Source organism: Cygnus atratus, chromosome 5 (assembly GCF_013377495.2).
Source record: "Cygnus atratus isolate AKBS03 ecotype Queensland, Australia chromosome 5, CAtr_DNAZoo_HiC_assembly, whole genome shotgun sequence".
Classification (NCBI taxonomy): Eukaryota; Metazoa; Chordata; class Aves; order Anseriformes; family Anatidae; genus Cygnus; species Cygnus atratus.
Window position 1 is genome coordinate 56,725,651 of NC_066366.1, and position 27,277 is coordinate 56,752,927.

At 46.3% G+C, this 27,277-nt stretch overlaps 1 protein-coding gene across 3 annotated transcripts; it reads left to right on the forward strand.

Moving 5' to 3' along the window:
* The first annotated feature begins 20,152 nt into the window (after positions 1-20,152).
* On the forward strand, positions 20,153-27,009 carry ZBTB42 (zinc finger and BTB domain containing 42). Of its 3 annotated transcripts, XM_035551317.2 has the most exons (3): positions 20,375-20,455; positions 21,815-23,168; positions 26,737-27,009. In XM_035551317.2, exons 2-3 carry the CDS (start codon positions 21,829-21,831, stop codon positions 26,771-26,773), a joined length of 1,377 nt encoding a protein of 458 aa, XP_035407210.1. In that variant the 5' UTR covers positions 20,375-20,455; positions 21,815-21,828; the 3' UTR covers positions 26,774-27,009. The 3 variants fall into 3 exon arrangements, with proteins under 3 accessions (XP_050566998.1, XP_035407210.1, XP_050566999.1); XM_050711041.1 differs by lacking the exon at positions 26,737-27,009 and having other exon boundaries at positions 20,153-20,455; positions 21,815-26,586; XM_050711042.1 differs by lacking the exons at positions 20,375-20,455; positions 26,737-27,009 and adding an exon at positions 20,883-21,071 and having other exon boundaries at positions 21,815-26,586.
* Positions 27,010-27,277: the final 268 nt, after the last annotated feature.

Sequence of the window (27,277 nt, forward strand, 5' to 3'; positions counted from 1 at the left end):
TCCAATGCCTGACTGCTCTTTCTGAGAAGAAATGTCTCCTACTTGATTTAATTGTTGAAGAGTAGTGCTCTTTTTTCAATTCTTTGTTTTAATTGTTGAAGAGTAGGGGCATGATGTTTCCCTTTTTTCACTCACCAGGGACATTGCCCGACTGCCAGGACTTTTCAACTATGATGGAGAGAGGCTTGGCAACTACATCAGCCAGTTCCCTCAGGACCCTGGGATGCATGTCATCAGGTCCCATAGACCTGTACCTGTTTAGATTCACCAGGTGGTCTTGAATCTGCTCTTCACTTACAGTGGGTGGGACTTTGATCCCCCAGCCTCCATCTATGGGTTCAGGGAAATGAAAGGCTTGGGAAGCCCATTTACCAGTGCAGACGGAGGAAAAGAAGTTGCTGAGTACCTCAGCCTTCTCCATGTCTGTCATTATTAATTACTCAGATATAGAAACTCACTCCTAATGTAAGAAATTAGCCACCTATAATTGCTAACACACTACTATTTTCACCCCTCAGTCTATTTTCACAAATGTTAGAGGAGCATGGTGGCCCTCGTGGACTCCTCGTGTCACCCCATCGCAGCAGCCCAAAGGGAGCTGGGTCCTCTCTTGTGCTCTTCCTCGAGGCTCTGTGCAGAAGGGATGCCACCTCTCGCACAAGAGCTGGGGGTTGGGAAAGAAGCACTCACACAACCCCTGAGAATCGGCAAGAGTTCTTTATTGCCGGGACATCCTGCAGGTAAGCCTGCGGGATGTCCGTGGTGTTTGGTGGCTCCAAGCTAATGCTTGGCATGGAGCCTGAGCGACGATGAGTAGGGAGCTCACCGGGCCCTGCTGCGAAGCTGTCAGTGTTCTCTGATGGCACAGAGCAAAGACCTGCCGGGGTAGTCCCAGGTCTGATGTGGCCAAGGTGGATCCACTTCCGTGGGTTCCTCCGCCTCTTCTTATGGACCCAGCTCCATGGGCTCCACGGTGTTAAGCAGGAGGACAAGCCAGTCCTTGCCTGGGACTGCCCACACGGGATGCCTCCCATCAGGTATGTTTTCAGGCCAGGGTGCCGAACCAGGGGGTCACCCGGTTCCACGTTTAGGTCCCATGCCGCTGTCCAGTTCATTTCCAGGGATGGATTCAACGCTGCTGTCTGTTTCACGGCCACGGCTGGGTCCCACGCTGCGTTCTGGCTGATAGGTGCGCCTCTGCTCCCCACGGCTCTCTGCCTCACACTCCCACCTTCGCTCCACACCACCACCGCACCGCTGGTTAAGCTCAGGCCCCCTGCTGCTGGATGTCTGAGGGGCCGGCCTGTTCCCCACATCGCTGCGTTGCCAATGATATCTCTGATACGTGTCTGCGGGCCAGGCACCAGACGTCCCCCGGGCACTGGTGTCTCTTGCGCCGGAGGTGCTTTCCCTCTGCCCACAACACATCTTCCTCTTGCTAGCTGCCATCCTTCTCGGTGCTTCCTCAGACCGCTTCGCTGTCCTCACACCGAGAAGGGCTGCCGCTCGCCTTGCTCCTTTCTCTAGCCTTCTTCCTGCCGCATACACTGGCTCTCAGAGGACTGAGTAGCTGATCAAGTGGCGGGCCAGCTGCAGGGGTCCTGTTTTACAGGGCCTGGGGCAAAGGCGGGGCAGTGGTGGCCACTGTGACCTCAGCAAGGCTCTGTGATAGAGTGGCCCACGCGAGGCCAAAGGCGGCTGTGTTGGGAGCGGCCTGGAAGATGCCCTCATGTGGAGGAAGGAGGAGGGTTGGGAGGGCTGAGGGCCCCTTTTCTGGGGCTGGCTTCCCCGGGCCATTTAGCTTGCCAGAGAGAAAGGCTGCCCCTCAGCCACAGGGACTGCCCTCCAGCTCCCATCCTGTGCCCTGGGTTTATTTTTAACACTGTTTTTTAGGTAATTTCATTCTATTCTTTATGGAAAACAACAGAAGCAAGGTGCATCTTCAGCCCTAATCCCCATGTGCGCTTTGTGCTCTGAGTGAAGAATTTCTTCCTCACATCACATCACATCACATCTAAATCTCCCCTCCATTTGTTCAAAGCCATCACTCCGTGTTCCATCGCTACACTCCCTGACAGAGTCCCTCTTCAGCTTTATTTTAGGCCGCTTTTATGGGTTAGGTTAGGTGGCAAAACTGCAGGGCCTTGCAAATTGCAGCCTTATCTACCTTGTTCCACATCTTCCACATGGCATTTTCCAGCTCTGGCTCTAGCCTCTCCTCAGTGTAACATAGAATCCTAGAAACGTTAAGGTTGGAAAAGACCTCCAAGATCACACACACAGCTGCCTTCCCTCCCTTCCCACCCTTGGATGCCCCAATTCTTGTGGATTTTATCCAAGACGTGGTTTAAACATCCTGGTTTAGAGAATTTAAAGATGAAAATCAGTGTTACAGCAGCTATGTCAAAGCAGCTGTCCTTCCAGTGCTCTCCGTGTTATTATTCACTACACCTTTGGAAGTCCCTTAGAAAGTTTGTGATTTAGGAAATCAGCTGTCACTTGAAACAATATCCTGCATAAACCCTCTAACTGCATCTGTGATCTCTGCTCTGCCCATCACAGAACCTTCTCCATTTTTTAGCACTTTCCTCTTTTCCAGATTTTCTCTGTTAGTCCTGTGCTCATCTGTTATGATCCAATTGCCAAATAAATTGGTGAAGACATTTGTGGATAACTTTTTTTTTTTTTTTACTTAGAGCATGAATTTTCTTTTTTTTCCCTAAATCCTAAGAACTAACATTCTTTTTATGTTCGCACAGTACTTTTCTCTGAAAAAATATTCTGCATGCGATTAAAAATGCCCCGATTCTATACATTTTATAAATAAAGCCTCCAGACTTATATTTAGATTACAATGATCTCTTGGGCAGGAACTGTCTTTCCAGTCTCTGTGAAGCACACGACACAATAGTAACAATAACAACGATGTCATCTAGTTTGGTTCAGACAGTGAAGATCTATTATCCGCTATATCTGGATATCCTCTTTTCATGGATGGTGTGTGAAAAAAAAAAAAAAAAGAAACTTCTATGGAAATTTCTTACTCAAAAATTAGATTTTCAACAAGGAAAAATATTCTTGAGAAATTTCAGTCTTGCTCATTTTGTCATTGTTTTAAACGGAAAACTGGGCACCTAAAATCCCTCACAAAAAGTTCTGTTCAAACAAAACTTAGGGGTTTGGCACATTGAGATAAAAAAACATAATTTTTGGTTTTAGCCCAAAACTGCCAACAACAGAGGACATTTTTTAATTAAAAAATCAAAAATTTCTCTTGCTATTCTTTTGTTTTTTCAGCAAAAACTGCCGAGCAATATTTTCTTGCCAATTCTAGTGAAAATAACCTCTCTCCTGCTTTTGACAACTTCCTTGGGATTATGCTGCTCTATTTCAAGTTCTTGTTTTCTTTCCTCTACCTTAATGCCAGCATTGGCACTGAAGCTTCCCTTAATGATGACATATGTTCCTCACTCATTCAGAATATGATCTAACTCTTTATATAGAGCATCTGTTTATTTATCTGTGGGACATGTGGCTAGAACATAAACTTGAATGAGCTGTGGGAAAGGCCAATTTTAAATATGAAAATAGACTAACATTGGTATAGTTAAAGACACTTTCAACTCTCTAATTTGATTACTAGTCACAGAAAATGCTTAGACATTCACATGACAATTAGTATAAACATTATTCTTTTTGCTGGAAAAAATATTATCATAGCTGGAGAAGTAAACTGACCCACAACTTGAAAATGAATGTCATTTTAAAATTGTCTTTGAGAGCGTAATTCAGACGTGGTGCTCAATATTCTCAGCTGTCAATGACCATGCACTAATTAGTTTCAGTTCTAATGAATATGTATTTATATGCACAAAATGTAAGCATTGCAAATATTATATGTATTTGACCACAGTTTATGATGATGATATTGTATGATTGCATGTATGTATTCATTATTATTACATGAATATTTTATAGATCAGTGTAAAATGTAATTATACTGTTGTATGTTTACTTAATATTGGTGTCGACAGTTGGATCGAGATCAGCATGAGACGAAATCACCTTGTCAAAGTGAGCCTAAATTGGAACCTATCTCTGGTATCAGGACCAAGATTTTGGGGACCATAAATTATAGCAATGTTTTCAATGTATTTGACATTTTCTCCAGCTTAAATCCCTTGATAGAAAATTTTTCAAGTCAAAGGCAAACACAGGAGAGGAGGCAAAAAGCACATTTAGTTTTCTTGAATGTCTAATCCTAGAAAAATCAGTTTCACAGAGACAGAGCATTTACTTATAGACTGTGATGCAAAGATCTGCAGTTCATTTAAACAGACACATCCAGAGTTCTTGCTTTTACAGGGTAGAGTCCTCAACACAAGAAATCTTTGTATCCTGCTGTCAGAAAAAAATAAGATATGGTTTCATTGCATGCTAATGCCTGAACACTCTATTTTATCAGTTGCTTAAAAATCTGCCTTTTGTCTGAAGTGTTGGAAGTTCTCCTTAATCACAACTATCACCAGAAATGAAAGATCAGAGAGAAAACAAACCTTGCTTTCTATTTTTGTCGGTGTTTACTTTGTTCAGTTGTTTACGTGTTGTGCATAAACCCATTTCTGTTTCCTCTGTCAAGACAGTTTCTCTTGCAGTTTCACTGTCTTTCTTACAAAGCAAGAAGCAGAGAAAATAAGTTTTAAAAATAGGAAAATATGATTGTAAAACCACATACTTGTGTTTTGTAAAGAGGAGAGGTAAAGATGGTCAGAGAGAGGTACTGCGCAGAAATCCCTGTAATCTAAGTTTTGAATTGACAAAGTCTTATTAAATATGAAACTCTTCACTTTTATACACCAACCTTGGTATCATAACCAGTGTACATTTGTGTGTGGGAGACGATTTTATGATATTATTCAGCTACATAATTTCCACTTTTTCTTGTGATTCCCCCTTTTCAGCACCTTTCATTTGATGGTATTGCTGCCCCAAATTGTCAAAAATAATTTCTGAAATACTCTCCTGACATTCTAAATCATGAAGATTTCACTTTGTTAATCTTTTAGTGCTGCTTTTTACTTTTTTTTTTTTTTAATGATGATGGGAGGGAGGGGAACACGAGGTGGAAATGAAACCATTTCCATGGACAGGTTCACAGACAATGATCCTTTCTGAGCCCCTTAATTATTGTGAAGTGTGTGCTGACATTTTCCACGAGTTGCTCTTGTAGAAATCCAACAGTCTCTGACTGATGTATTTTGTTTTGCTCAGGGCTTGATGTTTACTAGCTTTCGCTATGAATGAGGCAGAACTCAATGCATTCTGCAAGGGGAAAATTCCCAACAGCAAAACCTACCTATGCTACTTCAGGTCCTGTTCCCACGAGCATTACAGACCCAGAGCATGCATGGATTTCATGGGAGGTGGGCAGCAGGGGCACGGGAAGGGCTTCTGAGGTTCAGAGTGCTGAGAAACCCATGGAGGGAGTCACCTGACATCAGAAATCTCTTCTGACAGTGTGAGTGGTGTGCTCTTTGGAAGAACTGATGGATTTCGGTTGCTTTTGGAGAATGTTTTGGTTTGGAAGATTTCTGGAAAAGGAGGCGGGATTGATCCTTGCTTGAAGTCCTTCTACGTCATGTTGGCTCTTGAGGTTGAGATGGTTCCCAGGTGTTTGGACTGAAGCCACCAGCCAAGGTGACTGCATGCATGCAGTTTGCGACAACATAATAAGCACAGTGCCTGGCACAGGTGCTGCAACACATCCCTCTTCTAACAGAGTACCCAGACCCTGTGTCCCTGATACTTCCCTCCAATGCCCCCTATACATCTCTCCAACAGGCCACCAGCCAGCAAAGCCTTAAAAAGTGCTTGGCAGAGGGGTGACAAGAACCGCAAACTTTCCAGGCACTGCTGGCCTTGAGCTGTGCAGCACTCCGTGCTTTGTCTCATGCGGGCTGCTTTTCTTGGTGCAACAGGTTGATCTCAGCGCTTTGCAGCCTCGCTGGTATCAGCTGCAAAACCACTGCACAGCTAGCACCGTTGTAACCTCAGCTGCTGAGTGCTCGCCTCTTCTTGGTTCTAATTTTCCTATTCTTTTCCCTGTTTCAAATCACAAAGTGTTGTCCTTGGAAAGAACGGTCTTTTTCTCATTGTGCTACTGCTTGTTCGGCAGCTGAATCTTTCCATGATGTTTCCCTGGTGCTTTGCATCTCAGGCACAATACAAAGAAATGAAATGCAATGTGCTCACTCCTTATTATTATAGATTGATGTTGAAAGGAGTGCTGCATGTAAGATTTTAATCAGGAAACTGCAGCAAGTTTATGAGCAATATACATCTCTCTTAATTTGGCCAGCAATGAAAATATGGTTGGCAGGGGAAAAAAAAGAAAACTTCTCTCTCACCAATGTACTTTCCAACATGAAAAAAGGGATTTTGAATAAAGTGGCAATATGGATGCATTTGAATCTGTGAAATGTGATTCTTAATTGCTCATGATGTCTCTCAAACAACTGGTAGGTTAACCATGGCAGGCTGACAGTCTGTACTAACTGACAATCAATATTGTTGAAACGCAGAACCTTTGCCTGCAAGACACAAAAACATTTCATTTTCAAACACTACAGGACATCTGCTTCTGGAGAGAAAAAGTTGCTTCTTCTCGGCAATCTGCACCAACTTGTAACTTATTTTTTCTCCTTGCTCGGAGGAAACAAAAGTCTTCTTTATACCATATCCTTTCCACTAATCTGGCAGCTATCCAGTGTGGGTTTAAACAGATGTTCTGAAAAAAAATATGGCATATACAAATGAGATGGAATTCAGCAACTCAGTCATGGATTATTACAGATATAAAATACTAAGGGCTAAATTCTTCCCAGATACACGGTCTCTATAATATTTGGCACTAGATGTAAGAGTAGCACACAAACAAATCATTAATACCCTCATTATAATAATTATTATATATTTAGCACAAAGACCCCAGGCTGGATCAACCCCTTTGCATTAAATACTGTGCAGATGCGCGTTCAGGCTGAGGAGTTTACATTCAAAAGGCTGTACGCAGCAAGGACTTAGATATGTAAGTAACTTTACTTTTGCATGTTTGCAGGATTAAGCCCCACGTGATTACACCATTGGCAACAACGGGCATTTCTTACTTTCCATGCTGCAGCCTTTGAATAAATCAGGCAGTAATGAATGATTTGGTGTTAAAAGGAAAGAATTTGAGTCTTGCTGTGTGTAAGTCTACTAAGCCTAAGGGCTGCCACAGGGTTATGTGCTCAGTGGTAGAAAATATATGGACACACACACTTTCTAGATATATATTATACACAATGCGATGAAAGTGATAACATTATCTTTTTAGACCTAGGAAGAAACGTTTCCTTGCATATGGGGCAGCCCCACCAGTTCTACTAGATGAAAAACACCTCCTTGCCTTCTGCTCCTTGGCCACACAATATGTGCACTGCAGCCTAGCCTAACCCAGGAGCCAAAGCAGAAGCCCTGGAATGCATCCCCCGGTCTCCTGAAGGGCAATCCCCTCACCTAGGAGCTCCAGTAACACCACTGGGATGACCTGTAAAAGCAGCTGGGAAGAAGAGCTTGGGCCCTGTGACGGGTCAACCAGGAGGTGGGAATGAGGCATTTGGGCAACCGTGCGAGATCTCCCCCAGAATGCCTTCAGCTTCTACGGGTATTGTAGAGAGAATATGGTCTGATGGGCAGAATAACACATAAAGCAAGTGTATCTGCATGGTCAGTGGAGAAGCGGGTCTTCCCATGCCTCTGGGCAAACTCCTTGTCTTACACATCCAACCTGAGCTCCTTGACTGCCCTTTCCATTGTGCCTGCCATAGTTTGCTTTTCTCCAAAGCTGCTTTTTTTTTCCTTTTTTTTTTTTTCCATTTTTCTCCAACTACTGTTCTCCCACCCTCACCTTATTTCTTCTGAATCTGAAATGAATTTGCTTCAAGCACTCTGGTGTCCTTTCAACTAAACGTTCTCCCAGAAAACAAACTCCATTTTTAATTGTCCTGAGACTGTATAGCAATAAAGGCCAAAACTTACAGAAATAATCTAAAAATTCATTTTTTGAGCATTACAGAGGACATTTGATTACTTGATAAATAATTCTGATTCCTATTGTTGCTACCACTGAACAAAATAAAATGAAAGATGTTGAGGAAATACTAAGGTAAAGATTAGAAGGCGTCCATTTGTCCCCATTTATCCCATTGCTTTTGTTTTTGGTCTCTAATGTCTCATCATTTCATCAGCTTCAGAGAAGTGACAGGGCAATGGAAGCACAGCAAACTCCAGCTTTTCCACCCCCATACTGTTTGAGATGAGAGCTCTCCCTATGGGTTACAATAGAGAAATAATTAGAAAATGTAAATAGAGAAGATAGAGAACTGGGCAGGTTCCTTTTTTTCCCCTAGACTCAAGGTGAAACACTAAACATCAGAAAGCTGCTAAGCCCAAGGAGATCAGAAAATTACTATCCAAGAAACATCACAAACATTCCTGGAAACACTGCTTCATCTGAAATGCAGTGAAAGAAAAACAGCCTGCACTTTTCCCATCAGGAGCACGAAAAGTGTGCTCTTCCCTTCCGCTGCCCTTGCTACAAAGTGCAATTTTTGGGTGAGGGCTGCCAGGGGCCAGACTCACGCGGAGAGCAGGGCTGTTTGCTGTGGGATTTGCAGTCCCAGCGACAGAGGCCCCGGTGCTGGGCAGGTGAAGGTGCCAGCAGTGCCCAGCTGGAATCCATGCGTGCTTCAAGCCTCTGCATGTGTTGGTGCCCAGCCATGCAAACACGGTTTCGTTGCGTGCTCCTGAGCAATGCTAACTGTTTTAACTACAGATAAAAGAGCCGAACTGAACACGCAGGCTGGCTGCTGCAGGCTGCCTGGTTCTAGTTACAAGCTCAGGGAACCAAGAGACACAGGCTGCGAAGCTGAGCACAACCTCTCCAAGCGAGTGCTGAGCTCAGATTTAATGGGTTATTTGATGACATGTGATTCTCCTTCTATATGAACAACATCTGCAAATACACAGAGAGTCTTTGGAATTGTTTTTGGTTTAAAAGAATTTCTTATTCAGAGCATCTCAATCAGTCACTCCCCAGCTTGCTGTTTTGGCTCGTCAAAATGTCACGCTTGAGCCTTTCCACACCATGCCTCGAGACACATCATTTTTATAATAATCAGGTGTTTGATATAGAAGCCTCCAGAGGCAACAGGATAGACCCCTGATACCATAAGCCTACTGCTGGGGGTTAGAAACTAGGATGATGTTAGAGCAGGCAAAGAAGACAAAATTAAATGAAGGAAAAGACACATTTTCTGAAACTCCACTGGTTACATCCAGATTTCTCAGCAGCAGACACCCCAGCACTAGATGAGTTCACAAGTGTTTCCTGCCCTGTGGCAGTGTGTCCACACGGCATCCCAGCCATCCCACAGGTTCTTCCAGAACAGCGATGCTTGGTCTCTCTAGGAATGAGCTCAGGCAGAACTGCTGGCTTTTTTTTCAGAGCATTCAAGTCACACAAAGGAATTAAGAGGATGATGAGAAAAAAAAAATCAGAGAAAAACCTACCTCCATCATCTCCACCATACATCTAGGGGTTTTATTATAGGCTCTTTCCAGTACTTAAAGGGGGCATACAGGGAAGTGTAGTGACAGAACAGGGGATAATAGTTTTAAACTAAAAAGGGTAGGTTTAGATTAGATATAAGGAAGAAATTCTTTACTGTGAGTGCAGTGAGGCACTGGCACAGGCTGCCCAGAGAAGATGTGGCTGCCCCATCCCTGGAAGTCCTCAAGGCCAGGCTGGATGGGGCTTTGGGCAACTTGGTCTGTGGAAGGTAACCCTGTCCATGGCAGGCGGTTGGAATTAGTCGGTCTTTAAGGTCCTTTCCAACCCAAACCACTCTGATTCTATGATTCTCCAGCTGCTACCAGTAGCAGAGTGACAGCGAGCTTTCTTCCCTATCTTCATCTGGAGCTAATAATATAACAAAGGTCATCCTGGGTGAGACCAAAGGTACACCTAGTCTAGTATCTGCTCTCCAACAAAGAGCAGCAGTGTTATGGAGGGCTGAGTGAAAGAACAGTGTGTGCAAACAGTGACACTTCCTCAGAATATTCTTCACACTGCCAACATGTTGTGGCTTTCTAAGCCAAAAAGAGAGCATTGTGTTTAATGCCTTTTGGTGAGTTTATTGACCGTGACCTTTTCTAGTGGTCCTCATAACCTCATGCAGTTTTGGCACCCTAAAGGCGCTGTGCCAAGGAGATCCACACTGTCCCAGTCTCATAAGGGATTGTCTCCTTAAACCATCCTGAACCTGCCATCTTGCTCAATTTACCTGATTTCACTGATTCTTGTACTGGAAGAAAGAGGGAAGGACTGATCTCCCCATACTGATCCACTCCTGCCAGGCCTCCCTGAGACAACCTGGGCACACAGGCGGACATCCCACGAGCCCTGACAGCACGGCTGGGATCGGGAATGGCCTCGGAGGCCAGCTCAAAGGTCTGGTACCAGTCTGGTACCAGCAGAGGCCTCAGCAGGCAGCGTGGCTGAGTTCACCAGCACCCGTGTGGAGTGTGGATGCACAAGTGCCAGGCAGGGCATGAACGCCGGCAGTGTGACAGGCAGGCAGATCGGCCTGCACGCCAGCACTCTCTCTGCATTTACACAGACAGCAATGTTTTGGGGGATCATTTCCCCACAATTTGCTCAGCCATACCCCTTTTTTCCCTCACAGGCTTTAAGGAAGGAGCTGGAGGGCAGCTCCAGGAGCGTGCAGAGACCGAAGAAGAGGGTCCCAGAGAAGACGTGTGGGCCGTGAGAGGCGGCAGGGAGGCACATGCCCGTGCGCACCGGCACCAGGCCGCCTGAGAAGGGAACTAATATCGTTTGTGTGGGATGTTCCTCCCCCTCCCGCAGATCAAAAGGACATCAGCAATGCAATCTGCTGTTTGTGTAGGAAATGTGTCAGAAGAGGGAAGGAGGGGATACACATGGGAACATCTGCTCTAAGAAGCCACTTGAAAATTAACCCTTTAGGTCCCGGGCCAGCCAGCACCTGCCGGCCATTAGGCACATGAGGAGTCTCTTGTCTGACCGGGCTCGCATGCATCCGTGGCACCTTCTGCAAAGTCCTGGAGGAACATCGGGTGCTGAGTGCTGCTGAGGAGCATTTCTTCCTCTGCCTTCCTTGGGAAGGGATGGGGCTCACCTTGGAGCCCTTCCTTGTGCTGCTGGGCCATCATGCACAGGGGTAACTCCTCCAGCTGCATTTAGGATGTGGGAAGAGCTGTGCGTGGCCAGACTTACTCACATCCATGCAGGCACACCTGGACAAGTGAAAGATTTGCAGCTTGGCTCCCTGAGACACTGGTGTGAAGAGCAGACAGGACTTTTTATCTCCTTTATCAGACTTTAAGCACCTAAGCCCTCTGTTTTCCTGCTCTCAGCACCAGCCCAACCTTGCTGTCCACAGCTGGCTGCTGCAGCTTTGGAAGAAGGACTAATTGCAGAAAAATAAAGTTGTGGGCAGCACACTGCAGGTTTTATCTCGTGTCTGTGGCTATTACAGGTGCCCTTTGCACAAAAATTTGTCTCTGGGATGAAATATTTGCTGACCTGACTTTGTAACAGCACTGCACAGAAAAACGAGTACAGCAGAGAAAACAACAAAGAGGTTGTATTCCTTCTTCCTCCTGTGTACAAAATTAAAAAATCTCACATTGTCCCAGCGCAACCGAGTCGAGCACAAAAGGGAAAAAACAGCCCCGTGTTGTTCTAGGCCAGCCGCCAAGACAACTTGTGCAAGTTTGTGCTGGCAGCGGCGTCCCCGGGCAGAGGGGCTGCACTGGCGGCTGCCTGCCCTGCTCCCTGCGTCACCTTCCTGCCACCCCCCTGCCGCCCCAAGCCTCCCACAAGCTTCAGTGGGGGGCTCTTCGTTTATTTGGCATGTCCAGCAAAGTCCCGCGATTGCCGGGGTGGCACACGAAAGCCTGCTGTCTCTGTGAAAATATCAACCTTAGCCTGTTTCTGGAGGCAGGCCAACAAATCCTTACCCACAGAAATACTTTTACACAAGTATTTCAGTCAACAGGATTCCTTGCATGAGTAAGGGATCGTGGGATTTAGTCTTTACACATCTTATTTTTCCAGTAAATAAAATATACTTTTTTTGGCCTCTCTGGAGAACTTCACCATTTTTATCCTTTTGCTGCTCTGCCAGGTTTTCCCTATTTCCCTGGAGCATCCTATCACTACAAATACTATTTACCGTGTGATTTCTTTGCCATCTCTGCTCCGTATAAATCTCTCCACATTTGCCTGCTTTACCTGTAGAAATGAGTTAAATCAGCAATCTAATCTAGTCAGGAGGCAGACAGAGATTGTTTGGATTTCGGTTTCTGCATCAGAGCCGGTCATCTCGGTATCGATTCTGGAAGAGGAAAGTTCAGGTGTAACCAAACAAAAACCCAAATTCCAGTTGTTTTTATCATAACTGAACTTAAAAGGACTTCTACTTTCTGTTTCTTTCACTACCTTCTCAAAAGTCTGGTCTAGATGTGCATAGTCAGAAATCCTCCCCCATATTCATCCCTCAGATGTAGCAGAGAGCTTGGGAGTACCCTGGTGGCAAAGGTATGGTCTGAACATTGCCCTGGACTTGAGCTGGAGGCCACCTCTGCTTCACGCAGTCCAGGTGAGTTCTCAGCCACGTGGACTATGGAATTAAAGGCAGACATGAGCAGCAGTACATCCTTTTGTGTATGCTGCCGGCCACGCAAATTAAGGTCCCAGAGTTATGCTAGCCAAAAGGAGATCTAAATCCACCCTCGGGTCTAAGTCTTGAAGGCTAGTAAAACCAACAGAGATGGACAAAATACATGGTTTTGGCACACTGCTGCCTCTTTCATAGTCCATTTAGTCTCACTTTTAGTGTAGTCCTTTTTTTATTTTTATTTTTTTTTGAAAATTAACGTAGAATCATAGAATGGTTTGGGCTGGAAGGAACCTTAAAGCCCATCCAGTTCCACACCCCCGGCCATGGACAGAGACACCTCCCATCAACTCAGGTTGCCCAAAGCCCCATCTAGCCTGGCCTTGAACACCTCCAGGGATGAGGCATCCACAGGTTCTCTGGGCAACCTGTTCCAGTGCCTCACCACCCTCATAGCAAAGAATTTCTTCCTGAAACCTAATCTAAACCTTTGAGTTTAAAGCCTTTACCCCTTGTCCTACCACTACACTCCCTGATAAAGAGTCCCTCCCCATCATTTTCCTTTCACATTTCACCTTAATGCCAACTTCTGCAAGACCCCTTACTCTACAGAATGAAAAATACTGTCACCAGCACACTTTCCACGACAGTAATCCATTCATCCCATCCTGCTGAGACTGGGTGACATCCTACTAGTGACACCTGCAGATCCCCAAGAGGTGCTTATCATCCCAGGTTATTTCCTTCCATTTAGGAACTGGTACGTGCTGACCTCCAGTTAAATGCCGTGCTGAGGGTCTTTGGGAAGCCCCTTTCCCAAACACTGTGTAAGAAGTGTCACCAGGTTTGCCAGACAAGACTGACATTTCACAAAAGGAGCATGTAATAAGCTGGTATTTTTTCACAAAGCTTTGTGCCTTTGCTAACATTCCCATCATCACATATCCTGAGACATTTAGTTTCCAAGGGGAAACTCCTAAAAACTTTCTGCTCCACTGGAGATCAGGCTCTTCACTTTGTTGCAGGAGGAATGCAGTAATGTAACACACTGGGTCTCAAACTGCAGACTGAACTCCTGATATCCTGAAGTCCTGATGTCCTGAAGTCAGAACACAGAGAAACCATGATGCAAGAGCAAAATCTTCAGTGTACAAGTACCAGACCTGAAACCAAAACCCTTCCACAGGCAGAGAGTCTACCTGAAGCTAAATTAAAACTTATTCTCCATCTTCATGGAGTCCTTTTCCTGTCACTACTCCTTCACCTGGGTGCCAAGCACTCATTTCCCCATAGGCCCAGCCCTGCAACCAGCTTTAAGTATCCAACACCCGGTGAACTCAGCAGCCACCTTCTTAAGCTTAATGTTATTCACCTATCTCAGTGATTCATTAGAACAGGACCTACACTGAGAATCTAATTAAGACCAAAGTTCCACATTCATTTCCAGAGCAGTAAAAGGCAAGTTATGTAAACTCACAGCAAGTACTTCTTCTTTTACCAGAAGAGCAAGATAAAAGCATAAAACATCCATAGGCAAAACAGTAAAGGAGGGGAGAGAAGGCTTTGGCAGACAGTACATAAGAGAAGGAAGTCTAGAAAGACACTTTTATTTGCATTTCTTACATTACATGCTCTGGACTTTCCCTCCACCTGGAATACATTAGAAGGAAGTAGAGCGCCCAGTGGGACGGCTACTATACACCTCTAAGACAATAGCAGCTCTTTTTAACTAGAAAAATCATCTGCTTTGCTCCCCCCATTCTCAGCCTCCCATTTCTCTCTCTCCACTGCCCGGAGGCTGGACTTCTCTCAGAGATGTGTTTGGCACCCAAGCTCCCAAAGGAGTCAAACAAAGGCTGGGAGCACACCAAGCCCAGCTTCCCTCAGCACACAGCTCCCAGACTCACACCCAAATCCTTCCTGTCCAGTGCTGCCACTTCCAAAATCCTCATCCCAGCTCCTCTGAACAGACTAAGGAGAATACAGGTTGAGGCATGGTGAAGAGGAGGACAGATGCCCGTGCATGGGAAAAGAGGGAGTCTTTTAAGGCCTGAGATGGCAGATTTATCAAATTAGGATGCTTGTTCTAGCAATCTGTTCAGACAGCCCTACAGTCTACAACTCATCCCACTTAAGTGAGATGTGTACACCAGCTCTGCCTCACAAAATTCAGGGTAATAGTTGGAGATAAAGTTGGTTTATCCTGGGACAAAGGATTTTCCAAGGAACGGCTGCTGAACTGGCACCCTAACATCACTTGTACTAAGCCTTTTATTCTAGGTTATATTTTTGCTTAGCAAGTGTTTCCGTTGTGAGATTTCCCAGATCTAATATAGCAAAACACGTCTGCAATATTTAGCTGTGCTTTCTTTTGGGAGTTACTAAAATAAAGTGCATTGTTAACAGAGTGTATTATTTGCTTACAAACAGAGCAACGCCAATTAAGAACCTCTCCTTTAATAAGATATTTGTAACTCTACACTGGACCCTACAATGCTGCTTAGCTTATCAGAGAACACATCAGCTTCTGATTTAAAGGGTTTCGTCTGGGCCTGGCAAATTTTATGCCCAGTCCCAAAGCAGACAGCAATTTGTCTCTTACAAGCCTCTGTTATTTACGGACTCTCAATGCCATCCTCTATATATCCTGCTACAAACTTCCATACACCTGCTAATTTATAACAAGGGCAAGATCCCTAGGAAGATTTCCTTCCTAGGGATTGATGGATGGATAAATAAATAAAACAAATATAAAAAAGGAAATAACTTGCTTAATTGTATTAGATAATATTAAAGTAAATGGATGTCATATTCTGAAGTTTATGTAAGTAAAGCTGAGCAACACTGAAATATGACTGTCAGGGTGATTAGCAAGGGTGAAAGAGGAAAAAAAAAACTCCCAAAGAGGAGAATGTGCCTTATCGATGCTGTGCAAATTTCCTCAACCACTACAAACTAAGAAGTGTGCTCCCTATACACGAAAAAAACAATGGATTTTTAAAGGCTGAAAAAGTACCTTCATTTACAGTTTCTAGAAATCCAAAACACGGCAGATTGTAACAAAACCAAGCAGAAGTTGAGGGTTAGGTGAGCTGAGTGAAACTATGAGAGCTGAATAATGAAGAGGAACCCATCTCCCGGCCGCTGACAGCAGCGATGAGGTACAGGTGCGACAGGCATCGCCTGGCTGGTGCAGGCAGGGATCTTGCTTTTGTAGCAGAGCAAACATGACCTGCGCCAGAGGTACCTCTGTGGAGTCCTTTGCACCCCTAATGCATCAACCTGGATTGGCCTGTCCTTACTGATATCTGTGTTATAGAAAATATAAGTTAACATGTAATTTATACATGCAGCTTAGGGCTATCAGGAGTTTATTGACTCCATAGGATGACTTGATAAGGCCCTAGCTGCTACAAGAGATAGTCACAAATGGTCCAGTGCATGCAGGGTCTCACTGCCAGGGACAAATCAGCAGGACAGCCATAAAACAAATGCAATACACATAAGCACACTGCTCAGGAGACTAAGATATATACTCTGATTAATGTCTGGAATGGCAATAGTGCATGTTATTGCTTCCTTGAGTCCTACATGAGGTGCTAGAAGGGGATCTCTAGGCTGGTGTCGCGCTAAGGGTAAGTGGCTGAGGGAGGCCCTTCCTCTGAGTCATGATGTTCAGAAAGGACCCCCTCGCTTTCTGAACTCCTCAGAGAGGAGCCTGGCTGTGGCTGGATCCAGTCCTAGCCCCAGGTCTGGCCAATGGTTTATTCCTAAAGGATTTTGTCTCCTTCCCTGCTTGGTAAGGAGGGTGCCCAGGCCTGTCGGCCCACTGGTAACTGGAGTACTCATCCTCCAAACCGAGATTTCTGAATACCAAATCTACACTTCGGGTGAGGTGGGACTAAGTCATTATATCGTGTGCTGAATGGCTCTCAACAAGACTTGTTGTGTTGTCAGTCATGAAAAGAGGAGGAGGGGGTGAGGCCAGCACTGGGTACAGGGACAGGTTGTTCTCCTGGCCTCAGCTGAAACAACACCAGACTGTGAGGCTTCCGCCTCACCCCAGACATTGCTTAGCTGCTGGAGCCTCATACATGCTGATTGTTCAACTGCAAACCTCCAACATCTGGCCTATGCTTTGGCCAGATGAGCAAGATAAGCATGTCAGTCAGCTCACATTCCTGCATGTCAATTAGCTCACGTTCCTGCTCAAGCCTGGTCTCAGCAATTCTCCGCTGATTTACGGTCACTTGGTATTTTGACACCAACAAGCCTGGCGTTATTCCGCAGAAGGTCATCCCACTTTTCTGTGGCTTGGCTGCAAACTGAGCAACCCCCTGAAAGCTGACCTTGGGTATGACTGCCAGGTAAGTGCTAGAATAGACTGCAAACTGGGGGGCATCCACAAATGCCAATGGCAGCTCCTTCTCCTAACACCATGGGGCTCAGCACCCTTTGGGATTAAATTCCTCCCTGTTTCAGAGGAGGTGATGAAGGCTTCGGTCCTGCTGTCTGCACAGGATAAATCAACATTTGGAAAACTTTGGAAGAACTGCAAACAAACCTTGCTATGACTACTACACTTAAAACATCTTCAGTACCTGCAGTATTAAACACTGCCTCTCTCTCTGAAATGCGACTGGACTACCACAAAGAAGATGGCATGAAAAAAAAAAAAAAAAGAACATAAAAGCACTCAAAATCATGTAGGAACAAACACAAAGAGGCTGCTACCCAATGAGGTGCGAGAGAAAACGATTAAACCACATGAAAAACCTGTTGCTACCACTTCTGCATTTGGCCAACGAAAAGGGATTGAGAGGCCCCACTTGGTAAATATATACTCTCCTTGGATCAAAGGGGTAAGAATGGAAGCGAGTCCTCGGGCTTTATGGACCTGATCCAGTTGGTTTTTCTACTAATTTCTGTGGGATTTGGCTGGTGTCCAGGCAGCATAAACAACCAGGACCAGGGCTAGCCCTGCCTGGCAAATGAAAGCCCTGCTAGCACCGCCAACTCTTCCTCTCTGCCCTAAACCTGCATTTTCTGCTCAGCTCTACAACGCTACGTGAGCGGCAAGATGCTTGCTGGCTCCCAGGAGGGTTTTAGCCAAGCCCAGGAGCTCACATTGCTGCCAAAGGATGCCTGATCCATCAGCTCCTGACACTTTCCATCAGTCCCCATTCATATGCAGCTGTCCTTGCATTTGGCAATGGGATGGGGGTGTTGTCCCCCAGCCCGGACTGTGGTCAGAGAGTTTCCTATGGGCTGTGGGGACTGGGCAGCTGCTGCCTGGCTCCTTTCACTCGGGGAAGGACTGAAAATGGAGCCTCTTCCTAATGGTACTGGAGTCTTTGTCTTGCCGAGGCTATGGGGCCAGAGAGATGAAAGTAGAGCATTTGCTTGTGATTTTCCTGCTTTCATGAGGGCCTTCAGAAAGGCAGGAGCTTTCAGAATAAAGTTTCTGGGGCAGTTCTTCCTGTTGCCTTGCCTCGAGTAATCACTTAGGGCTTGTTTACACTAGAGAGTTGTACTACCAGTATTTTATACAACTGCACCGAAATCAGCACAACACCTGTATTGTGTCTATCGCTACCTTGGTGCGAAGGCAAGCCTACTATTTCTGAGGCCTTGAAAAGCAAGCCAACAATGAGCAGAATGGATAAGGGGAGAAAATGAGAACACTGCCGTGTTTCTTGACATTTCAAACTCGGTAATGACCACAGATTCATTGTGAAATTGTAACTGGTTTACTAAAAATAAAATACTGTTAGATTCTAGACAATTATTCCTAGCTTACAGAACCCAAACAGGAATTGAATCCTTAGGGTTTTTTTCATTTTCTTTTTCCTCCCCTTATTACTAAAGGAGAGAGGGAAAAAATGAACAATGTGTTACACAAAATAAGGGATTTATGCCAAGCAGCATAATTTGTACAAATACTGCCCAATATTTCTAGTGTACAAAGAGAAGCTCTACAAGTCGTCACATCCACACAGAGGGCTTCATGGAAGCTGCACTTTCTTGTTGAAGAAACCGCTTCACTTACAGTGGAGCCTGTGTTGTCTTCAGCACTGTCTTCAAAAGGACAGAGTTCCCATCCCAGGATGGTGTCTGTGATCTGAACAAACAGATGAAGGTCTCACCTTTACCAAACAGTGATGGATTTAACCCCAGCACCTTTAACTCTCACTGGAGCTGGTCACTTCTGCGTTCTGGGCTGGACTTTCCCAATCTGAACAACATCGATAATGATATGACAGCAGGGCTTTGTGACAGCGCAGTCGCTGACACTCAAAACCCAACCAAATACCCTGGCATTCACTGTCAACTGAATTAAACCGTCAAGGTCTGTGAGAGGGAAGTGGCTGTTGGCAAAAAATAGATGCTGAATTCTGTGACAAAGAGCCTGAGGATTAAATATCGATGAATTGGACCAAATTACTAACAAATATACCAACCGATAAAAGTGATGTTTTAAGGTGCTAATGCCATCATCGGGCATTGAAAAAGAAGAAGAAGAAAAAAAAAGTTGCTATCCTAGATACTATAATCTAGACAGGCAACCTAGAGGAGGGAAAAGAAAGGAGTTTCTCAGCATTACTTGGTGGAAGCAAGAGTCTCCGGACCAGAGCCACGCAGGGTGCTTGCAGCAGGGCTCTGATCTCTCTCCACTCACCCGAACCCAACAGCGTTGCAAAACACACCCCTTTTCTTTTAAGCACGGCTAAAACCTCACACAAAAAGAAATATACACGTGATCAAGTCAGCCTGGACCTGGAGCCCCGCTCCAGCGCTTCGGGTCCGAGGCCACCTCCACCTGCCGGGGGACCCAGCGGCGGGTCCGGCTGCAGCCGGGGGGCTCCGGGAGGCTCAGGGCGGGGGGGGGAAAGCCCCCCGGTCCCGGTCCCGGTCCCTAGCAGCGCCAGGGAGAAGCTCCGGGCTGCGGTGCGGGCAGCAAGAGCCGTGCCCGACTTTTCCCCGTTTGCTGGGGCGGGAGATCCGCCACTTTGTTTTTTTTTTTAATCACTCTAAACGCTCTCACTTTTGATGGGATTACAGCTAATTAAAATTTAAAATTCGAATCAACTATCGAAAAGGTCATCTCAAAAAAAAAAAAATAAAAAATATAAAAATAAAAAATCCGCAGGCATCTGGTAGCAAAACTAAAGCCGAAGAGCGGGGGAGCGCACGGTCGGGGCTGCTCGGTCCCGGTCCCGGTCCCCGTCCCCTCTCCGCGCCAGCCCCCGGGGGTGCGCGCCCCGCTCCGCGGCCGAGTTGGGAGCGGGACGGCGGCGGGGCCAATGCAGCGGTCGGGCGGGGAGGGGAGGAAGGGAGGGGAGAGGAGGAGGAGGAGGAAGAGGAGGGCAGCGGGGAGGAGGAGAAGGAGGAGGAGGAGGAGGAGGGGAGGGCGCAGCCGGCACCGCGCACCGGCCGCCGGGGCTGGCCGGGGCGCCGGGGGGCTATTGTGTGCGCCGGGCGGGGACGCACGCTTGCACACGCGTTCCCCCCCCCCCCCCCGTTTGCACACTCGTTTGCACACTCACCACCAGCACCCCCCCGCGGCTCGGGAGGACAAATATCGCGAGAGCGGCCGGCGACCAACCTGCTCCGCAGCCCCGCCGCGCCGCCGCGCCCGCGGAGCCCCCGCGCAGCGCCCGCATGCAGCCGCGCAGCCCCGCCGCGCCTCGGTGAGTAGCGGGACCCCCCCAGACTGCCCCCGCCTCCCCTTCCCCTGGGGGGACGAGAGGGAAAAAACGCTCCCTGCAAAGTTGGGGAGTGCTCCCAGAGGCTTTTTGGGGGTGCTCCAGGGGTAGGGAGGCGCCCCGGAGGGGTTGCGTGGGGTCCCCCCCCCCCCTCCATTTGGTGCGCGGAGCCGGGCGCAGGCGAAGGTCACGGCGGTGCTGCGGGGAGCAACTCCGGGGAGGGAGGTGCGGGGGGGGCACCGCTGGGAAAGGGGGGGGGGGGCGGGCTCGGGGCAAGTTTGTGGGATTTAATCGCGGGCTATAAATGGGGCTGCTGGAACTTTAAAAGGCAGCAAGCTGTGGTTGGCTGGTAGCGAGATTTGGAGTAACATATGGCATTAAAAGGCGCACAGCTGGAGGTAGCATTTCCATCGCAGTGAAGTCAGAGCAGCTGACTCTCCAGCTTGCGGTGTAATTAGCAAACCGAGCACTCCTCCTTCCCTCCCAGCCTCCCTCCCTCCAGCCTCCCTCCCTCCCTCCGCGCCTCGCTCGCACTCGCGCACGCACCCGCGGCCGCTCCGCGCTCCCCCTGCCCGGCTCCGCGCCCCGGCCCCGCGGGAAGGTAAGGACCCGGCGGGCAGCCCCAGCCCTCCCGCCTCTTATTTTCCTCCTTGCCCTTTAATAACTTCAACGGAAACTTTTCTTTTTTTTCCGCCTTTTTTTTTTTTTAATTTATTTTTTTCCCCTTCGTTTTGCATGCGGGGTGCTGCTGCTGCTGCTGCTGCTCTGCCTCCATCCCCGTCCTCCTCCTCCTCCTCCTCCTCCTCCTCCTCCTCCTCCTCCGTGCCTGGGAAAACGCCACTTCCCCGGAGCGAGCCGCGGCTGTTTTGTTGTGATTCCGTGCATGAGGAGCGGGGATAAAGTTTAAATTGTGTGTGTGTGCGTGATGGGGGTAATGCACTTTATTAGAAGATGCCCCGAGTTAGCGTCGCTGGGAAGAGAGCCTGGGAGTTTGTGCTTTTTATTTATTTATTTTTCTTGCCTCTTCTTAATTTTATTAAAGTGCTTAGTGGGAGAAACAAAGGTTGGAGGGGCTGCTGCTTTACTAGCTTTTGTTTACTTACAATCAAGTTTTTCCTGTTCGGAGCAGGTGCGAAAGGATGAGAAGCATGTTGTGTTGTTTTCTTCTTTTTTTTTTTTTTTCTTCTCCCCCCCTTTAATAAAACTATTACAGACAATTAACAGTAAACGTTATCTCCAAGGCTGCTTCTTTGGCTTGTGTTACCAAAAAGCCGATCTGTTTGTTACAGCTGCTAGGAGGCTTTAGTTTACAGTAGCATTCAAGTTTTTTCCTGTTTTGAACAGGTTATGAAGGAAGAATGGAGTTTCCAGACCATAGCCGCCAGTTGCTGCAGTGTCTGAGTCAGCAGCGTCACCAGGGCTTCCTGTGTGACTGTACTGTTTTAGTTGGAGAAGCTCAATTCAGAGCTCACAGAGCCGTTCTTGCCTCTTGCAGTATGTACTTCCATCTTTTCTACAGGGACCAGTTAGACAAAAGGGATATTGTGCATCTGAACAGTGACATTGTCACAGCCCCTGCCTTCAGCCTGCTGCTCGAATTCATGTACGAGGGAAAGCTGGAATTCAACAGTCTCCCGGTGGAAGATGTGCTGGCTGCGGCTAGCTACCTCCACATGTATGACATTGTGAAAGTCTGCAAGGGCAAGTTGAAAGATAAAGAATTATGTCCGGAGGAGAAGATTAATGATGAGGTGGCCGGTTTGGAGAAAGCGGAGCATTTTCTAGACGCCGGAGCGCCCCTGGTCCACGAGTTTGACCCAGGAAACAAACAAAAATTCAGCGTTGCAGAATACGACAGAGCGGCAGGCAAAGAAAAGGTCAGCAGTCACCCCGCCTGGTCCTCTGATCATATAAGTGTCAGCTCTGCGCCGACAGAGGCAGAATCGTGCGCCGCAGCAGCTGGAAAAACAAAGGCTAATGTCAATAGTTCCACAGGACCTTTGTCCCAAAGGTCTGTTAACCATACCCTGGCTTCGGGTGATGTGGACTGCGCGCTGGATTTGTCTTTCAAGCCCGTGCCGGGGAGAGATTCCTTACACCCCTCCTATGTCTTTGGACAGCTGGCTTCCGACAGCCAGCAGCAGGGTACCGAGCCACTTGTTAAAGATGAACAAGACTTGCTGTCAGATCAGGAGGACAGCGAAGCCAGGAGTCCGGAGAGTCAGCATTTTGGGAATTCAGCCAAAAGCCTAGTGACAGGGTTAGGACACATGTTCGCGGGGAATGGCAGCTCTCATGCCCGAGAGGAGGATATAGATCAAGACCGAGACGAGAGCGAGGATGACATGGATTCGTCGGACATCTCCTCGGGCGTGCTCGTGCCTCCCGGGCATATCTGCATTTGCCCCCTGTGTAGCAAGGTGTTCCCGAGCCCGCACATCCTCCAGCTGCACCTCAGCTCCCACTTCCGCGACAAGGACGGCTCGCGGACCCGGCTGTCGCCCGACGGCTCGGTGCCCACCTGCACCCTCTGCGGAAAGACTTTCTCCTGCATGTACACCCTCAAGAGACACGAGAGGACTCACTCGGGCGAGAAGCCCTATACCTGCGGCCAGTGCGGAAAGAGCTTCCAGTATTCCCACAACCTCAGCCGCCACGCGGTTGTGCACACCAGGGAGAAGCCCCACGGGTGCAAGTGGTGCGAGAGACGGTTCACGCAGTCGGGGGATTTATACAGACATATCCGCAAATTTCATTGTGGCCTTGTAAAGTCCTTGGTGGTTTGAGACGCGTCGTTTTTTCTCCTTTCCCCCGCACCCCCCGGCCCTTTTAAAACAAAACAGGAAAAAAAGGCAGCATCTGAATTTTCTTTTTTTTTTTCCTTTTTTCTTTTTTTCTTCCTTTATTTTGGTGATATTCACTTCAGGTATATGATCTTTAAAAGATGCAGAGGTATACACTCCAGAGGCCTTTTAATGCAATCCTTCCACCTCTCCATCTCCCCCGTCCCTTGCCTCCTTCCCTTCAGGTCTTCTCTTGTGCACCCATGCTACATTATTAATGTGAAATGACCTAAGTAATTCTGCAATGATTTAGTATCTGTTTTCATGCTGGAAGTACTTGCTTCGTGGTCAGGGTGTGTTTTTTGTGTTTTTTTTTTCTTTTTATTTTTAGTTTGAAGAAAGATTGCTTATAAGTAGATTCCGGAGAAATACTTGGATTCCATTAAGCTTCCCTGATGCCGTCTGCGTAGTGCGTAGAAACATCCGAAGAGACGACCGATGGCTTAAACACATTTCAGCGTAGGGAAATTTCTCTGCGTGTATCTCTAACAGGCTGTAGTCTTATTTCATAGAGCTGGAAGAGACCTCAAATTGGCCCAAAAGATAAAGGGGAAGGGGGGAGAATTTCTGGATACACCTTTGGTACTAGTCACTTTTTTGTTGTTGTTGTCGTTGGCTTTTTTTTTTTTTTAATTATGTTGGAATAGTTCTGCAATCAGTCCTGCAATCTGAATGAGAAGTTTTTGCCTCGAGGCTTGCCTTAGTTTCCCTTCCCACCCATGCGCTCGCCTACAGCAGAGCACGGAGCTGCTTCGTGGCTTGAAAAAAGCCCGTCCACAGCGGCCTCGCTCCTCGGCTGCCGAGGGATGTGCGCTAGCACGGGTCCGAAATCCTGCACTCCGTGAACGTTTGCATCCCCTCATCGGTGTGCGGGGACAACCCCACTCCTGGTGCGAAGGTGGCAGCAGGGGATTGTGTGGCTCTGGTGATGGGAAGGGGCCAGCACCCCCTGTCTTGCCTTGGCCGGCTGCTGGGCTCCCCCTGCTCTGGGCACCCGGTGCTGAGCATCCGAGGAGATGCCCCTCTCGCTGTCTTCTCCGAGAAGTTTGCTGGGAGGCTGCCGTCGGCAGCTCACGGTTTTATTTCTTGGTTTTTAAATGAAGTTGGTAATCCCTCTGGGCCCAGGTCCGTGCAATCCCTGCTGCTAAGGGGCAGTTGGAAGAGGAAACGTTGGAGGGAAAGCGTGGCCTAACTTTTCCCCCCACCCTGCCGAATCACCACCTTTCTCCGGGGAGGTTTTTGGATCTTGGGGTGGTTTTTATCTTTCACTTTTTAATTATTATTGTTCGTGTTGTTGTTTTTTTTTTTTTTTTTTTTTTGTGAACTGAGGCTGCCTGTAACCATAACCAGTTTTACTCCAAACACAGTAACTCAATTACTTGCCTAATAGAGCATCCTTTGGGCTGTGCATGTCAGTAAATATCGGATTATTCCTTTCCAGTCAAATTATCCATTCAGGGTACATGTATGTGGGACTGAAGTATAATAATAATATCCGAGGGTTTTGAATGTCGTTCTGCTGCGTTACTGTTGCTTCACTATCCTTCCTCACACTCCTGGATTATCTCTTTTGTGAAACAAGTGTTTATTTTTAAATGAACATGAAGCACTGAATTTGATTTTTTTTTTTTTTTTTTTTTTTTAAGTTGTGCTTAAAATACTGTATTTCATCTTAAAAAGAAAGAATTGCCTAATGCCTTCCCCTTCTGGTCCAAAACCTGAGCACTACCTACATAAATAATATGGGATTTTTTTATTTTATTTTATAAGTACTTCCTCTTAAAAAAAAAAAAAAAATAGCAAGATTGTTACAGCCTCCTCTTATTCATCTCTTAAACTATGAATGTACATGTAATGTGAAATTTTGCTTCTATTTATAGTTTTGGGTTTTGTTTTCAGTCTAATTTGTCTACTGTAAAATATTTTTGCTGAACCTGTTACATATGGAAGTTGTGGGAGAGTACTGTATCTTGAACATAAGTGGCTTTGGTACTGTGGTCTTATTCTACTTAATCAGCTTTTTCTTTTTTTTTCTCCTTTTTGCTGTGATTGGAAATAGCACTGAACAAAATCTACTAAAATTAAGTTATTTTTCTTTCTACTAAAATTAAGTTATTTTTTTCTCCTGAAGATACTTGATATAGTATTTATTAGATTTTTTTTTTGAAGTGGAATTATTACTGTTAATCTATTTCAAAACTAGTTAATTTACACTTTACTTTAAATTTTATAACAATGTTTTTGCATGTTGAACAACATGTAAACAGTTTAATGTAGAGTCAGCATTACTGAAGCTGATAATCTCTTAATTTTGCATTTTTGTGACACTCTTTGCATTTCAGTCTTCAGTTTCTGTTTGTTTTTTTTTTTTAAGATCATAAAATAGGATGTGCCATAAGACATCGCTAGTGTATGGAGCAGGGAAAAGTTTAAACAAGTTTGTGTCTGATGCTAGTATAGGAATAATTCATTAAACTGATGCTATGAGCATGCTCTGTACTGCAGTGAATATGGGGCGAAAGTTTAAAAAAAAAGACTTTCTTATTCTTTACTACATCATAAACACACTGTTCTCATCGTCTGGTATTTGTGTTCCCACTCCTCATAGCTTGAATTTCTAAAGTAAAGACGTTTGCACTTATTTTTGTCCTTAAGGTGACTTTTTTTGGCTCTCTCTCTGTGTCTCCGAGTTGCAATAGCTCTGAGCGTGTTTTCAAAGTGGTTTCAAAGCTCTACAGAGAAGTACTAAAAACATTGCACACTTTGGCTTGTCTTTTCACAAACTGTTTCACTGCGGGGCAGTGGCCATCCTGGTAGCGGATGGTCCTGCGCCACATTTTAAACACTGGATTTGTCTTCTACTACAAACAAATACTGTGAAGTTAATGTAAAAAAAAAAAAAAATAATAAAAAATCATTGATATTTTTAATTGTTTTTAATCTTGGTGCAGTTCAGATTAAATATGTATATTTAAAGACACTAATTTTTGTGGGAGAGTTTTATAGTATACAGTATGTAGAGAAGCTATTGGAATGGAATATATTTTATAAAAACGTTCTATCACTGTTTTATAGTGAACTATTTTTCCTTCAGTGTTAGCGTGATGCTGTTAGTCTAGATATGACAATCGCAGAAGGAGTGATTTAAGCTACTGTTAGCGCTTAGTTTTGCGTGGAGTTCTGTTTGCAACTGTATTGGTATGTGCTGTAAATGTGACAATCGTGACTAGGATTGTTGTCTTTATAAATTTACACGAAATAAAATGTGCTAGAGTTGTAAACTTGAGCCTCCTCCTCCCCGCTTTAGCAGAAGGGGGGGGGGGGGGGGTGTTGGGTTTGTCGTTATTAATTACAAGTGGGTGCACTGCTTTTATTTATTTTTTTTAAGTAGATACTCTAATTTTTATTTATTTTTTTTTTCAGGGCCGGTGGGAATGGTAGACATCTGAGGCGCACCTAGAGGCGAGCAGCCTGCGTGCATCCAGCTCGGCCAGCAGGGTGAATGGAGGGGGCTCCTTCAGCCCCAAAACCTCCACGGCCCCGGGGGGAGCCAGGCTCTGCCCCAGCTCCTGCTGCTGGCTTCTGTCTTAACTTCCCGGACTTCAGCAGGAGCTGGGGGCAGGAGGAAGAAAGTGTGAGCTGCATGCGCCAGCTGCTGCTCAGGGGAGGAAAATAAGGATGGTTTTGCCACCCGTACTACGTATCTGGGATTTCTTACTTTTGGTGAGGCAAAGGGCTCTGGTGGGTGAGATGGGGCTGCCTCGAGATGGTGCTGCTTTGGGGAAGGGCAAATTATAGGTGATGCTGGTGTGGAGGGGCAGCTGTCCGTCTGCCCCTCTGCTGTCACATAGTCACCTCCTTGCAATTGTAACAAAATGAGTGTTTTTCTTGCACTCGGTCATGCTTCCTGCCTCGTGCAGCTTGTGCCTCCATCCCCATCCAGAGGGAGGACTGAAGGCTGCTG